This window comes from Dermatophagoides pteronyssinus, unplaced genomic scaffold, assembly GCF_027571235.1.
Source record: "Dermatophagoides pteronyssinus isolate colony J.1.1.1.1 unplaced genomic scaffold, Derpt_VIB-CSIC_2022.12 sq0046, whole genome shotgun sequence".
Taxonomy (NCBI): domain Eukaryota; kingdom Metazoa; phylum Arthropoda; class Arachnida; order Sarcoptiformes; family Pyroglyphidae; genus Dermatophagoides; species Dermatophagoides pteronyssinus.
The window spans coordinates 4212-21071 of NW_027461569.1; the positions used below are offsets into that span (position 1 = coordinate 4212).

The 16860-nt window shown below is 33.3% G+C and overlaps 2 protein-coding genes across 2 annotated transcripts; both read right to left on the reverse strand.

The window, feature by feature from the left end:
- Positions 1–890: 890 nt before the first annotated feature.
- Positions 891–2478, reverse strand: LOC113796248 (uncharacterized). Its single transcript, XM_075824060.1, has 3 exons — positions 2211–2478; positions 1364–2147; positions 891–1305 (listed from the first exon to the last, which is right to left on the reverse strand). Exons 1-3 carry the CDS (start codon positions 2325–2327, stop codon positions 962–964), a joined length of 1245 nt encoding a protein of 414 aa, XP_075680175.1. The 5' UTR covers positions 2328–2478; the 3' UTR covers positions 891–961.
- A 433-nt stretch (positions 2479–2911) lies between these two features.
- Positions 2912–5052, reverse strand: LOC113796239 (fatty acyl-CoA hydrolase precursor, medium chain-like). The gene is made up of 2 exons (XM_027346468.2): positions 3972–5052; positions 2912–3914 (listed from the first exon to the last, which is right to left on the reverse strand). Exons 1-2 carry the CDS (start codon positions 4777–4779, stop codon positions 2965–2967), a joined length of 1758 nt encoding a protein of 585 aa, XP_027202269.2. The 5' UTR covers positions 4780–5052; the 3' UTR covers positions 2912–2964.
- Between the last annotated feature and the right edge of the window lie 11808 nt (positions 5053–16860).

A 16860-nucleotide genomic window follows, 5' to 3' on the forward strand; every position in this document is an offset into this window, starting at 1 on the left:
TGCCGGGCTTATATGTTATCCACTTTGTCTACTACGTTATGATATTTCATAGTCAACAATACAATCAGCAGACAATATCACTTGGAATACGACAAAGAACCATTTGTTTGATCCAAAGCCAGAAAATATTCGGATAATTCCACGTTGATTGTTGATAACCACAAACAAAGAGCGAGTGATGAAATGTAAACAATATGCGCAGTGTTCACTTTTGGGGGAATGATTTTGCACTTTTCAGAAATTTTGTTCGAAAAAAATGAGTCGATGATGAAATGCGCATCATGAACACAAAAAGGAAAATTTAGGAAAAAAAAACATTTTTTTGGAAAACTTATTGAAAGTTTTTAGTTAACATTAATTCGGGTCACAATTAATCAGTGGGATTTGTAACAAGATAATTTCATCGTCTTTATTTTTTGGAGAATGCATTTTCATTTTTTAGAAAATTTTACTCAAAACAAATTGAAACTGAATCGATGATGAAATGTAAATCAAAAGGAAAATTCACAAAAACTTTTTTTGGGAAAACTTATCAATAAACTTCTAATTAACAAACATTCAATTATTCGTATCACAATTAATTCGCAACAGAATAATCACACAAAACAGAATTCTTTATTTGATGCATAACAAAAACATGTTCTCTTTCATCATGAGTCTGACAACGTGCTCACGCTGCAAAGTCAAGTTGACAATTGACAACTTTCCTTTTCAACATGCTCTTTTCAACGCTGAGCTCTTTGGCGTTCTTCATAAACGACAGGATGATCAAAACAAAGAATTTTCGAAAATCCTCTGTGAAAAATTGATAAAATTGATCCATTCATTCCAACAATCAACGATAAGTCATGTTCTATCCCCATACATACACTCATTAAGCAATAAAACAATAAACAATAAATAATGGTTTATTAGACTACTTAATAATATTATTGCTATCAAAATGTTATCCAAGGCCGGATCAGGTTGATTTAGCACGACTGCTTGGCGATCGTTTCGATGAACGTTTTGATCGACTGGCACTAGTGTTGCTAATCATATTACTATCCACACAACTTGATCCAGTGGAAGATGCTGCTTGATTGTCCGCCATAACAGGTGGTTGGGCAGTGCCATTTTGTAAACTGGAAGCCTTACTTCTTTTGGTCGATAATTTTGAGAAAATATATTTACTATTCATTGTTTTTTCAGCTATCATTGATTGTTGACGAGCACGACGACGACGACAAGTGAAGAATATTGACCATATTATCATCATTAATATCACCATTAACATTATTATCACTAAAATTACCCAACATAAATCTTGACAAAAAATAATTGATTTGAGCCAGCAATCAAAATGAGTTTGAATATTACTTACAATTTTTTGGGCAAGTTGCATTTTCATTGATAGTGGCGATACAGCGGAAGAAAGAATCATACCTAATTTGTTGAAACGGATATATTTTTCTGGGATTATTATAGGCATTTTCCTCAAATACATAGACATAGGAATGACCAAATAGATAAAAGCTTCCATTAGCAACAAAACCTGTCAATATTGGCCATTGAACAGGCTTGATACAATATGAAGACTCATCTTCATTCCGTACTATGGTGATATTGTTACCGGATTCATCAAAACAAATGATTGATCCATAACTAGTTTTAAGTAATTTTGTCGAAATTTGCCTTATTGGTTTCTTACTATGCCAACGACGAATTCGAAGACTTGTTGTTTGTTGATGTATTGCATATAATAGGCATGGTTGGCTTGTTGAAATTACAATTGAATCAGCTTCAGAATAGTTCCATCCTTTTATTGCACTTCTAAGCTTGATATCATAATTGAAGGCACCTTGAGTTTGAGTGTAATCAGTTGCTACACAAATCCAATCACTTTCTTGATCAAACATAAACCATACTTGAAAGTTGAATTTCTTAATAGGCTCATAAAATTGGATAAATTGTGGATATTGGAGGTGGAGTGGTTGGGGCCAACTTATAAGATGTAATTTTTTATTTATCGTATCCAGTGCATAAGCTGGCACAACATAACTTAGGTTATTCTTGGTTATCAATCTTAAATATCCATCCCTCGTTATTCCAATTGCCAGTATATTCAAATTGCTACCACTATTTTGCTGGAAACTTTGGCAGATTGTCTTTGTTTTGTAAAATGCAACATTCATTATTCATTCATTTTTCCTTTTCAAATCAATACTCACATCTTTTGCATATGGTTCTGGAAGGTATTGATCCGTTCTTTGTGTCATTACAATCCATGTTTCAATCACAATCATCCACATCAGACAAATACCAATGTTCAATGTCCACTTTGACATTTTTCAATCGAAACCAAAAAATCACCAAGTTCGACTTCGAAATTCATTTAATGAATGTTTTGGTTTGTATTGTTGTCAATTAGGCCACAATTCATTTTCTAATACATTTCACAATTCATAGCAACTAACAATGTTTTTCTTCCAAACAATCATATTCGACTGATGGAATTTATTTATTTCATTTTTTCAATTTTCAAAATGCAATGTCACATAACAATCAAAATATCAACATTGAACAAAGTTGCTTTATTCATTCGCAAATGAATTTGATCGCGGTTGAGAAACGTGCCAATCAGTCGCAGGCCAAACTTGACGACCACGAAGGTGGATACGTTCATGTTTGTTTAGATGATCTTTACGACCAAAACGTTTTGGACAAGATCCACATTGATAGGGACGTATTCCGGTATGAATACGACGATGTCTGGCCAGTTCTTCGTTGCGCGTAAATGATTTGCCACAATCACTGAAATCGCATCGAAATGGCCGTTCACCTGAGCAACAACACACACAATCAAAATAAAAATAGTTACGTGTAATGAAGCACACACAATTTCAGTTTCAAAGTCATACAAATCATACAAATCAATTGCGAGTAAAATTGTTATAAATTATTGCTAATCATTCAATCAAATAATCATCGGTGATAATGATCATAAGGATCATCTGGGAATAGAACCGGTTCCCAGAATAGACATCTATCCAGATTCGAATTGACTGTTATACGATATGGTTGTTCGATAATCATTTGTTTCCATGCCATAACAGTTTTATTATTACCCAACCGTCTCCCTAACGATCGAAATTGTGGCCACTCCAATCCATCCAAATAATTGCCCGGTTGACCATATTTGGCGAAATTGGTCCACACTTTCATCATTTGTTTGCTTATTTTTCTATCACTGTTCTTGAATAAAATCTGATATAATGAGGGATCTGCAGCCCAGCCAATCATGATTGGTACATCAACTGCATGACAAGGACCCATCCAATGAAAACATAATGCAAGCATCATATACGGCGAAAAATGGTCGAAACGATACAAATAAACATTATTCACATTCGATTCATTTCGGGCTAACATTCCAGCATATTTCAGAGTGAATAGATATGTGGGACAACTAATTACACCATCCGATACTAAATCAACCAGTGCACGTCGTAATTCTTGATTCGATGGATATTCACGAAGATTTTTCGTATAAAAATCAAATACAGGTTCAATCAAATCAGGTGGCACTTGTAATTCCTTTAATATTTTAAGAAATAATCTTTGAACATCATCAAAGCTAAATTGACGATAACCATTTATAAGCTCCGGCAGAATATATGCTGTTATTGTACCCAGTTCGCCATAGGAAAAACCACTTATCAAATCAACTGCATTGTAGATTCCTTCAGCCAGCATTTTGCTTGGTCGATCTGGCAGAATACCCGCTTTATCGCCAAACATAATAAACATTTTTTTCCCTTCGAATATCGATGGCAAATCAATTGATAATGTTTTGAATGTTAATTCTTCAACGGTTTTGTTTTGCAAACAATCCACCATTCCATCCATATTATCGGTTGGGCATTTCATTCTTTCTGCAAATTGTAATGATTTTTTCAATGAATTTTCCGGTGAAAATGGTAGAAACTCACTAACTGAACCGGATCTCATAATTGCTCGTTGAAAGAGCCCTTTGGCTAATGGTGATAATATCATGGCCGATATACTCATCGAACCGGATGATACACCAAATACGGTTACATTGCGCGGATCTCCACCAAAGCGTTCAATATTCTCCTGAATCCAACGTAAAGAGAGAACCAAATCATGAACACCCTGATTGCCTGGTGCACGATCCGTACCAGCATAAAGAAAACCAAATGCTCCTAAACGTGATTGAACAGTGACAACAATCATGTCGCCTGTATCAGCCAAATGACTGCCATCGAATACAGTTGTGCCAATAAGGTTGATATTTGCCAAATGAAATCCACTACCGTAAAGATAAACTATAACTGGTTTCAATTTATCAACATCATCAACTGGTTGCCAGATATTCAGGTGCAGACAATCTTCAATTCTCGATATGAACGGGAAGCCTTGTGGACAACCACCACGACTGAATGTCGCATCATAAATACCCAACCATGGTCGTGCCATTTCGGCTAGACCAAATCGATGGAAAACTTCAGCATAACGTAGTGATTTATAGAAATACATTTCACGCTTTCCGATACTCGTTTGGAGTTTACCGCGAACGCGTGCACCATTTAGCAATGTTACAATACGATGCGATGGCGTATCGCTAAAAAGTCTACGACTGCTTCTGTTGTTGCAACCAAAACCACCTTGGACCACTTGATAATTGTTTGAGCATCGATGTTGTTGTGCTGATGATATTGCCACCACCACTATTAAGCAAATTAACCAATGGATGATTATCTTTGAACAAATCATCATTTTTGATTTTCAAAATGCGAAACGTTTGGTTTGCTTTATATATTGAATGATTTGGATCGTCCTCATTGAAATTTGCAAGAAAAAATTAGTAACTATTTTTCCAAATAATTTCCGTTTGTTTTTAGTTTGAATTTTGGATTTGATAAGCTCAATGATCACGAACATGCACCTTGATCTGATTTCCAATTTACATGATTATCGCGATCAAACAAATTGATTTTCAAAACGTTTTTTATTTCTTGGAAATTGCAACTTTTTTTGGAAACGTTCTTTTTGAACGGTTCCTTGCGCGCAAGCGTTGTTGAGTTGATATTCTGCTTTCGATCGATTATGCTTTGAAGTGGATGATGAGCAGATGGTTTTTCTTTGGTGTTTTGGTTTGTTTTCAACTTGGTTTAGATTCTATCAATGGCTACACCTCAAGAAACACATCGCAAACGTAAAATTGCTTTACGAAAATTCAATGATTATTTCAATAGTTTTATTGATGGCCATGGAGAGGAAATTGTGGAGGAAAAAAAGGAAATACGAAATCTAATCGAACAGATTCGCAAATACAATCGGGATTTAGCCGATGATGATTTCCTATTCGAAGAAGAATTATACGAACGTTTCAATTCACAAGCACATCGATTGGCTAAATTTCTCAACGGTTCACCCATTATTGATGATTCGAAAGAGAAAAGGACTAGCAATCAAAATGAAATCAAACCAACCGAAAAGCCCATTGAAAATGATGATATTGATAATGATAATGAACCTGATCATATTGATTGGTTACTTGCTGAATACTACATTGGTCAACTAGAATTGAGAGACGATAATTGGTTTGATTATTATCCCCAAATGATGCATTTCATCATATTCGAACCAAAAATGTCCTATGAAATGAGGATTGGACATCTCCGCAAAACTATTGCCCATAATGCTAAAGCCAATGAATTGATTGAAAATGAAACATCATTGACAAATGCTGTCGATATTCTAAGCAAACATTTCAATCACTTGTCATGGCAAGATCGAGAAATGACTGTCAAAAAACTGATCGATACATTTACTTTCATTGCCACTCCTGCAGCTGATAAGAAAAATTTTCGCGAAGTATTTCACATTGCATTACACATACGATACAATGTTCGCCAAGGATTTCAGCAAAAATATTTCGAAATGATTAGAGATAAATTGCCACTTTGGTGTAGATGCAATTCGCTTGGCCATTTGATACGAATGTTTCGGGCAAAACTTCGCGTATTTGATGCGGTGAATGTTTTAGAAAGGGGCAAATATCAAGAATTAGAAGGATTGTTTGATCGGTTAATCGTGAATCATGAGCCATGTCCAATTTGTCATCATCTTTACAAATGTATTCGATGTCATCCCGTTGTTCGATGTAGACATTTGAATGAATTCTGTAATCGATTTCGAAAGGGTCAAGACATTTCCATGTCTATGAATAATTTATCCATTGAAAGTTGGAAATGAAAATGTCTACTCAAAAAATCATTCTTTTTTTACAAATCATGTCATTCAATTACACTGACTTTTTATAATAAAGAAATGTTTTATTCTCGATTAAATTGTTTGATAACATTCATTTCCTCCAATATCATCAAACGAAATTGATGACAATAGCCATGTGCCATAACAGCTCCAATCAGATAGATTAGCGTTGCGAAACGATATGGCACGGCTAAATATTCGCTACCCACCGACAATATCATCTCATTAAACATGAATGCTATGTATGCTAATATTACATAATATTGCTTCCAATAGATCGCCAATGGTAGGTATAGGGAGAAGATCATTATTGCCACCAGATTTGCAATCAAAAATGCGCGCCATAATGGTTCAAGATGTCGTCCGAATGAATCGAATTCCGCTTGATCAGAATTCTGATCCGAATGCAGTGGATTGGATGATGGCACACCATTCAAATTACGATCATCGATGAATTGTTTCATCCATATGGCCACATAGATCGTTGTTGCCATTGTTGCCATTACACTGATCAGCATTATTATCTTCCATAATATTCGTGACTGATTATCATTCACAGCCATATTTTCATCAATTTGTTTTCATATTCAGCCAACAACGCATCAACAACAATCACCGATTGCCATGACACTTATCCATTGGATGATGCAAATACCATGGAAATAATCATCAGCATCGTTTGCCATAAAAAATTCCTTTTCTATCACCAACACTAGATGGCTCCCGTGTTAAATATATTCTTTATTCAGCAACAAAAAAAAATTAAATAATCATCATCATTGCTGGAAGCTATGTGAATATTCATCAAAATGAAATTTGTCAATTTGATTGTCATTTAATATTCAAAAGGAATGAACCAAATTAAAATTAAAATGTCCTTTATTTTTTTTATTGTTTTTAGTTTCATTCGTTTTTCATTCAGATCCGACAAAGTACTATGGATGGAAATGACATTGCCGTGGGCTAACACTATATTGGCTCTCGACAAATTCATTTCGAATAAATAATGGAAAATATGATCCATAGTAATATCACATCATACAATATCCATTCATAATCCATTTTCGGTATAAAAAATGATTTTTCAACTTTTTAAAAAGTTTTCCCAACAAAATCAGGATATGATATATCAGCAGTGCTTTAACCGAATTAATGTCATGAACAAAAAAAACTTGATTCGATTTGATCGTCATCGTGATTTGCATATTTATTATCATCTTCCCAGCAAACAACGATTATGGAAACAAACAACATTCAGGTCAACTGCAAACAAAAACCAATGGATCCAGGTGGAAAATGCTAATAACAAATATCCACCCACACCTAGGCCCATAATAATAATTTGCATGTTAACCTTATTCTCTCTCTGTGTGTTTTAATTAATATTATTACCATTATATTATTGTTATTTGCCACCCAATTCTCTCCCCCATTCTAATGTTATGATTGGGTGGTGGCCCAGATCGAGAACGAAAGCGAAATAGATCTGGATCATCATGGGACAGTGTTACACCCTTTTTTCTGAATTTCGCTTCACTTTGGTTACTTTTATTCCTTTTCTTATCTGATTGCCACACCCATCATCATTGTCATGATACTGCATATGCGGAACATTTTCATATTTATTGATTGCACAATCATCATTCTCACGATTACCACTAGTTTTTCCGAAAAAAGAGTGGTAAAATCACCTTCTTCGATTGTGGATGACCGATGGAACAATTCACATCATCATCATGGACAGAATGACGAAGTGATTCAATAAGAAACAAAATTTTGAAATTTAAATTTTCGAAACGATGATGTCAACCAACCAAACGACTGGAAAAATTGAATATTCTCCGTCCAGGTCTCCAGAGATCATCATCTTGGAATGACAACATTAAATCTTTTTCTCTCTTCTTTTTCTCCATTCATGGTTGACAAACACAGAAAAAAAGAATTTTTGATTTTTTCCTAGCGAAAACGAACTGATGATGATGACGGCCAAATCACATTCAAATTCAATGATGATCCAATCACACGAAACAATAGCGAAATAAAATATTCATGAAAAGAGGTCTCCTGTGATATTCATCAATTCAAATTCAAACAGGGTGTGTGTGAGTGACATTTTGAGTGACAAAGTATTTCTTCAACAAAACCAAATTCCATAGAAAATGAAATGCAAAATTTTCCTTGTGAGAATTTTGCAAATCAATAAACTGTTTTCAAAATGAATGGATTAATGGATTTTGTCGTTGAGAGAAAAAAGTTTCCGGAACAAATACCTGTGAAGGAAGTTTTTTTGGGAAATAAAAAATTTTCCCGGTAATCATCAATCATCATTGCTTCAAGGCCATATCGACTTTTATTAGTTGTATTTTGAATTGGCAATGTTTTTGTCTGCTTGTTTTGATAAATGATAACCGAATTGAAATAATATTAATAACGGTGTTTGCTTCATTTGTGGCATTATCGGAATGAATGCAATTATAATCATTATCCAATTCTAGCATGTTCACCAAAATAATAATCATTTATTCTCATCATGTTGTGATCATCCTATCATATCATATTCATTATGTTTCATTTGCTCCATTCAAATCATTCGTGTGATTGTCAATGTTGCATTCATTCATTTTCATTTTCCTTTCAAACGAATTACACAACAATAGGGTTGATAATGATGGTTGTGGTTGTTGTGAAATTTGTCATTCTCCAGCATGGTGATGAACCGCCCATCGCCAATCGAGACTGACTTTAATTTTGCGCCAAACAAAACCAGAGCGAGAGAAAACATTGTGATTAAACAGACAAAGATCTAATTTCGCCGACTAAAACAATTCTCAATAGCCATTGTTGTTGTTGGTAGCTAAAACAACACTGGGTGCATTCATGCAGAAATAGCCCGCGAAAATGTCATGCCAAATGAAAGTGGTGGTTGAGAGAAATATTTTTGGTTGGGGTTAATATTAAATAATAATTAGCTAATTGTTTTTCATCATCCACCAATGTAAAGCGAGAATGAATGATGATCATCATGATTCTATAATTATTGGTGATAATGTATTATTATTGCATTTTGAATCTATTTTGAATAATCTTATTCATGCATTACAGAAAATGATTGGCAAATTTCATCAAACAACAACAATCAAAAGAATCTTGTTCAATTTGCATTTGGGAATTGATCATCTAAGCAAAACGATTCGGTTTCAGTTTGATCCGATTAATGTTGTTGTTGAAACAACACAAACAAACAGGACGAACCAAAGTGAAACATCCAAATAAATCATTTTGGTTGTTCCACCATTTCATTTCATCGATGATGAACATGGTGGTCTGATCAACAACTGACCATTTACATACGGAAAAATCGATCAGTGGCTCAATTTGGGCGTTATGTTGTGATATTGCTGGTGAATATATTTTCCTCGTCATAATTATAGATTCCACAACAGAAAAGAAACATTTTTCCTGACTCTCGGATCGTTCGAGAAATTCCCAAATGCAATGAATCAATGGATATGTCACGAGATCTACACATAAAAGCTTTTTCTGTTTTTGTTCAATACCTTGATGGTGGCCTAGATTTATTATTAATTATGATTTTTGGTGTGATATATTCATGCTTTTGTTTGTTACACAAAACCGGGTATAAGGTTTTTTAAATTTTGTTGAAATTATAAATACTATGAATCATAACATTGGTGTGAATATGAATTGTCTGCTTTTTCAAATTCCAATCTTTCCCGACCGACTAAACCAAAATCGTTGCTGGCCAATTCAATTGAATTGAAAACAACCACAAACAAATGGACGAAGAAATTGTTGTTGGGTATTTTAGAAAAGTGATGATGGCAATCAATTTGGCTCAATCTCCCGATTATCATTCAGCAGCATTTATTGACCGTAATAATTGAGATGGAAGCAAAAATGTTTGACAAATATGTCTGTCTTGTCTGCTACAACCTCTTGCAACCCAAATTTTTCTCCGAACGGAAAAATCTTTTAAATCGAATAAATTCTTTCCTTTTCGCATCTTTCAAACTAAGAAAGGGAAATTGTCATCGTTTATAGCCCGACCAACTAAAGGAATAAAAACAGATTTTTTATCCAGTTTTTTTTGGTGAAAATGTGAAAAAATGTTGAAAAATGAAAAATAGAATCCATTTTAGAAAAATTGTAAAGAATAAAATGAATGTCCCCACGGGTAAATTGACCCCTTAACAAATCAATTGAATTGCATTCCATAAACGAAAAAAATTCAAGAATTAAATTTCATTCTCACAACTGGTGTATGGTCCATTTGATAACGATTTTCAATTTTTTTGCTTTTATCGCAGTTATTGTTATGTGGAGAGACTGAATTTTCAACAAAACAATTTGAAAACCATTCAGCCAGCCAACCAACCAGAAAAATGATGGATTGGTTCCTATTTCATTTAGAAACAATTTTCCATTGAAAACATTGCGAGTGTGCAAAGCGAAAAGGAAATGATGAAAACATGGAATTTCGGAAAACAAATGATGCTTATACTCATCATCATTGGCATCATCATGGTAATGATGATGATGTTAATAATGAACCATATGGGTCATCATCATTAGTGATAATTATCATTGAATTATCATCATCATATTTATCGATTGTCATTCGATACATTTCGAAAGATTCTTTTCGTAAATTATCATTCCATTTTAAATTCTATTCACGTAAAGCACCTTTTCTTCGGTTTGAAAAAATAAATTCAATTTGACTGGGGCAATGAAGTGAAAACGATCATCATTATCAAATGACAAACAACGCCAAACGGTACATAAATAATGACAACAAATAAATGCCTTTCCTCATCAACAAAACATGGTGATCATCATGATTGAAAGTTGTTTCAATTTTCATGTTTGTTCTCGGTTTAATTTAGCTGGATGGATAATGTTTTGTTGTTGAGTAGGGTTGTCCATTTGTCGTTGTTGATGATAATGATAATGATGATTACTAACCAACAACAACGCCCAATCCTCAATTGATCCAATCCAAACACTGGCAAAACAGAGAAAGAAAAACAAACCATTAACGGGCAATAATTTTCTTACCAACAAATAAATACAATTTTCGGCTTCTTTTGGCCGTCTTACCACATCCAGTTTGCATTGGATGAAAATTGGAGCTCAGAAATTTGGTTTCCAGCTGCAAACTTTATTGCCGTTGTTTTCGTTGATCGTCCATCCGGAATATTGGATAATTACATGCATGCAATTGGCAATTGACCAATTTGTTTTTTGTTGTTGTTATTATTCTCGTTTTTCGTTTGACAATTTGAAGAGAATGTTATGTCAAGTCAAATCAGCGAAAGCTATTGTCATCTTGGTCGGTCGATCGGTTTGTCATTTGGTTTGGTTGAAAAATCTTTTGATCTTGTCTAATCTCATCATCTTGGATATTGTAACCACAAAATCATTGGGCAAGAATATCACCACACAATGCACCACTACCCTTGGCCAACCACAAACAACAACCAAATCAGGCCATCAAACAGAAAAAAGATTTAATTTAGATAATCGAATTCGATTAACTTGATTGTTATTCCATTCTTCATGCAACAAAAATTGCTTAGCATGATGAGCAATATGCAGATGATTGTCTGGAAAATGACAACTTTTTTCTATTCCATATTTTATATGACTGCCTGGATGACCGGAAAATTTTATTTTTGGCTCATATTTTCTGAATCTGATGGTGGATAAGACTTGCGGTATCCTAAAATAATGATTGTTTCTTTTCTTAATGATAATAATGACCACCAACATCTGATTAAATCAAATAATCATGGTCATTATCATCATCATCATGACGTCAATGATGATGTAGCATATTTCAATCATAGATTTATCCATATTGTTTGCTTGATAATCATGTATGTCTCACAGACAATGAAAATAAATGATTTTTTTCATTGCATTATGAATGAAATTGGTATGCCATACAATTTCCAATCGGGGATTTTTTATTATCATTATATTGCCCTGAACCAAACCGAAATAAAAGACATTCTCGAATCTTGATAATAGTGATAACCATAATTTATATGATTTTTATATGAATAGAGTGAGGGAGATTCAGGGAAAAATTTGTTTTTTTTTCATTTATATTTGATGATGACACACGATAAGGCTGCTGCTGCTGATGAATGATCCAAAATATGTTCGGATATCATTCGAAACAACAACAAAAAAACGGAAATTTTCAAACATTACTCTTTTGGCCACCTCTCTTCACAGATGACGTCTGGAAAAAATATTTCATTTTTTCCGTTTCCAGAGGAGAAAACAAGTAATTTTGGAGAGGGAGAACAAATTCCGACTCAATTTCAATTCACCGTTAATGGTTCATTAAGGTTTTTTTTGTTGTTTGTTTGGGTAATTTCGCCTGAAATAAAAAACTCTCCATGTTGAAATTGTCGTAAACGAACGATAGGTGACCGACAACACAATATCCATGATATTTGAAAATGTATCGAATGGAATGGAATGAGGATTAGCATTAAAATGTCATATGATGATAATTCAGTTAATAGCTTGACGAAATAAAATATAAAATATCAATGGCCAACACAACAGCATTGTTTGGTTGTTGATAATGATTTGGCTATCTCCCTATATAGTCGATATAATGGTTTTCGTTTTTGTTTGTTCCTGGATCGGTTTTCGTTTTGTGCCCATTATTCTTGTTTTTTTTCGTTGATGGTGTCCGACGCCCGAAAATATTTTTTTGGCACTTTTTTTTGGTCATCACACATATTGAATCTATGTTTTTTGTTGTCGACAAAGCGAGAGATGAAGATAAAAGTTTTGGTTTTCAGTGAAAATTTTCATAAATTCAATTTGCAATTTGAATATAATGATGATGATGGATTCATATTTGATTATAACGATGGACATCAAAATTGTTATAACTTTTGATCAACACAAAGCACACGCAGCAAACAATTGATTATCATCATGGGAATCGAATCAATCAATCAATGATGGTAGATTATCGATAGGATTGTTCAGATAAGATAAGATGATCATCATCACCATTCACAAAACCATACTATGGACAAGATTCAGATTCAGATTTGGTTTGATATTGGAATATCGAATTTCCGCTATTTCTACGCTTGATGCGAGGATTAGGTGGATGCAGGGGTGGATGTGATAGAATAAAAAGACATTTCATTGGCCATATAAATATTCAGATCATGTTTCATTTGACGACAAACAAAATTGGTTGATATTGATATGGATATTGCAAGTCAAATGAAGCAATTTAAATGACAAGAATGGAGAAAAACGTTTGGCAAATATTAACCGGAACCGGAAAAACCAAGCGAGAGAAAAGTAAAACTTTTTTATTGCCTGAAAGTTAAATGCATTTACAATTCGTCATCATTGGAAATTGTTTGTTTGATTATTCTGATGATGATAATAGCCCCAAATGAATAACCGGAAACCGGAAAATAAATAAATAAAAGAAAACATTCAGAATTAAAGTCTCTCGCTGATTATAGAATCTTTTTTCGTTCAATTCAAATAACCAAGAAAAAATAAGTTTTTTCCCAAAATGAATTAGGCAATCTTGCCAACTATCGATATATCGAAACATGCATGCGCAAATTTTTGATCTGTTTGTTGTTGTTTTTTATTGAAGAGGTTTTGTTCGCTAGGAAAAATCATAGTCATAGTCATCAACCTAACCTCACTCAACCATGAATCATAGTCATAGTCATAGTCATAGTCATAGTCATAGTCCTCAACCTAACCTCACTCAACCATGAATCATAGTCATAGTCATAGTCATAGTCCTCAACCTAACCTCACTCAACTATGAATCACAGTCATAGGCATAGTCATCAACCTAACCTCACTCAACTATGAATCATGGGCATAGTCATAGTCATCAACCTAACCTCACTCAGCTATGAATCATAGTCATAGGCATAGTCATCAACCTAACCTCACTCAGCTATGAATCATAGGCATAGTCATTAACCTAACCTCACTCAACTATGAATCATGGGCATAGCCATAGTCATAGTCATCAACCTAACCTCACTCAACTATGAATCATGGGCATAGCCATAGTCATAGTCATCAACCTAACCTCACTCAACTATGAATCATAGTCATAGTCATAGTCATAGTCATCAACCTAACCTCACTCAACTATGAATCATAGTCATAGTCATAGTCATAGTCATCAACCTAACCTCACTCAACTATGAATCATAGTCATAGTCATAGTCATCAACCTAACCTCACTCAACTATAAGCACGACTCACTGGCTTGTTTGGAATAAAAATGAAAATAACTAACATTAATTTTGAAAAGTATCCTTTTCACACAAATGTCAATTCAACAAATTGATTTGGAAAAAAGCATTGTTTTTCATTGTGGTTTGGTGTATAATAAATTGCCTTTTGCTTTTACCAAATGGTTATTGTATTATGGCATTGCATTTCATCATTTTCTCAAAATATAAGGGTTCACTATGCGGATAATTGAATTTGTTTTGTTGTGTTATAAATTATGGCGAAAAATGCTCATCATTTCAACATCGATCAGTGTAAAGCATCATGAAACAAACACCAAACATAAACAAATAATTAATCATTTTTCTTTGCTTCATTTCTCATTGAGAAACGGATCATTTGCACTGGTGGAAGAAACATTCAATTAAAATGAAATAAAGAAAAAGATAAATTCATTGTTTCTTGCATTGGCTTATTATTCGATTAATTATTCGAATGATGCTAAAAACATTCCATCCCAACATCGAACATTTTCTTTTCTCTCTCAGAATTCCTTCTGTTTTTGTTCAGGGCAAACAAACAACATTTCTTTTCAGTTTTCTGGCTCAGGTGGATTTGAAGATTTTCAATATTTTCTATTTTGCTGAAAAGCGTCCTTGTTATTCGACGAAGGAAAAATGTTACTTGGTTGTCGAAGCAATTTTTCCTTTTTATCGAATTTGATTTTGATTGAAGAACGTGGCGTTCATTTGGTTCGATCGTCTTATCAATTGGGCGCCAGATTTTCAATTTTTTTTATTTCTTTCGAGACAAGAGAAACTTTCATACTTTTCTTATTTCACTGACAAATCATTTCTCCATCTTTTTTGCAATTTTGAATTTTCCTTCTTTGCTTGCATATCTCATTTCATATTGTTATTATTTTATTGAATATTCACCAATGGACAAAAAATATTCAATTTCGTTCTTTATTTCTTTCAATCAATCGAGAAAATTGAGCTGTTTTTGAATGAATAAAAAATGAAATAAACAAAATTCAATTGAAATTTTGCAATATTTTCCATTCAAATTGTTGTCATTCGGTTTGATCATATTTTTTCCTTCTTGGTCAGATAATTTATTGATTTTGTCGACAAAACAAAATCGATTTTCATTCCCAATAATGATTTGTTGGCCTCCCATTTTCTTACCTTGTAATTGCTTGATCAATCGAAAAAACTTGATCTGAAACTAAACTAGATTGGAAAGAATTAACAAAACAAACTTAAGTAATCAATGAGAAATGATGAATTGAATTCATCATTTGGTAAGAATTATATAACAACCAAACGAATATATTCTTTGAGAGAAACAAAACCAAAAGGGAAATTGAGTTTTCTTAACCGTTATTGTCGATTCTTTATTTCTTCGTTCTCATCATCATCAGTGTTTAACATGAATCAACCAAAATCAAGAAAAGAATGATGACAACATTCGAATTGGGGAAACAAAAGACAAAGCGACATTGTTTGTGGATCAATTCTGTCTAATCTTTTTTAATGTTTTGTTTTGGGTTAATTTTCCATCCGAATGAATTTCAAATCTGATTTTCGTTTTTGATTCCGATTCGGATGATAATAACCGACTTATTGGCAACTTAATCAGAGTAAGTTGGCAAAAATTTCATTACATTTCCCGTTCAATTCTCTGTTGATTCCCAATATGTGTGTTTTCATCACCGTATTGATGAGAGTTATTTAGTTGATGATGTTTTCGGTTGGATGAAATGCTCATCACTGATAGTTTGATTATATAATCAATGCTAATAATTTAGCTTACTTTTCAACCATCAACTAAATAAACAAACCGAGCACAGACACACAGAGTTCAGTTTTCTGAAAAAAATAATTAAAATTTGTTGAAAAACAAACAAAAATTCAATTAAATTTTGAAATTGGAAATTTTCTCAGTTTCAAAACATTCGACACAGAAAATTTGTTGTTGTTGTTTTGGTTGTTGTCTGGATCATATCAATCGATTTTCTTGTCGAATGAATAACAAATATGGCGACAAAATAGAAAATATTATTGGGAAATAATATTGACAGCCAGTATGCAAATCAAACCTAAATTTCCCCATATTTGGCGAAATGAAATAAACAAAATTTGCTCAAGTTTTTTCACTCTTTCTCTGCTAGCAACGAAAATGGAAATGATATGATATTCAAAACATGTTTGGTGGGTTTTAATTCAATTGATGTTTGTCTTGTCGTTTGATGTTTGTTTGTTTGTGGTTTTTCTCTTTTCGTCAATATTTTCGTTGTTT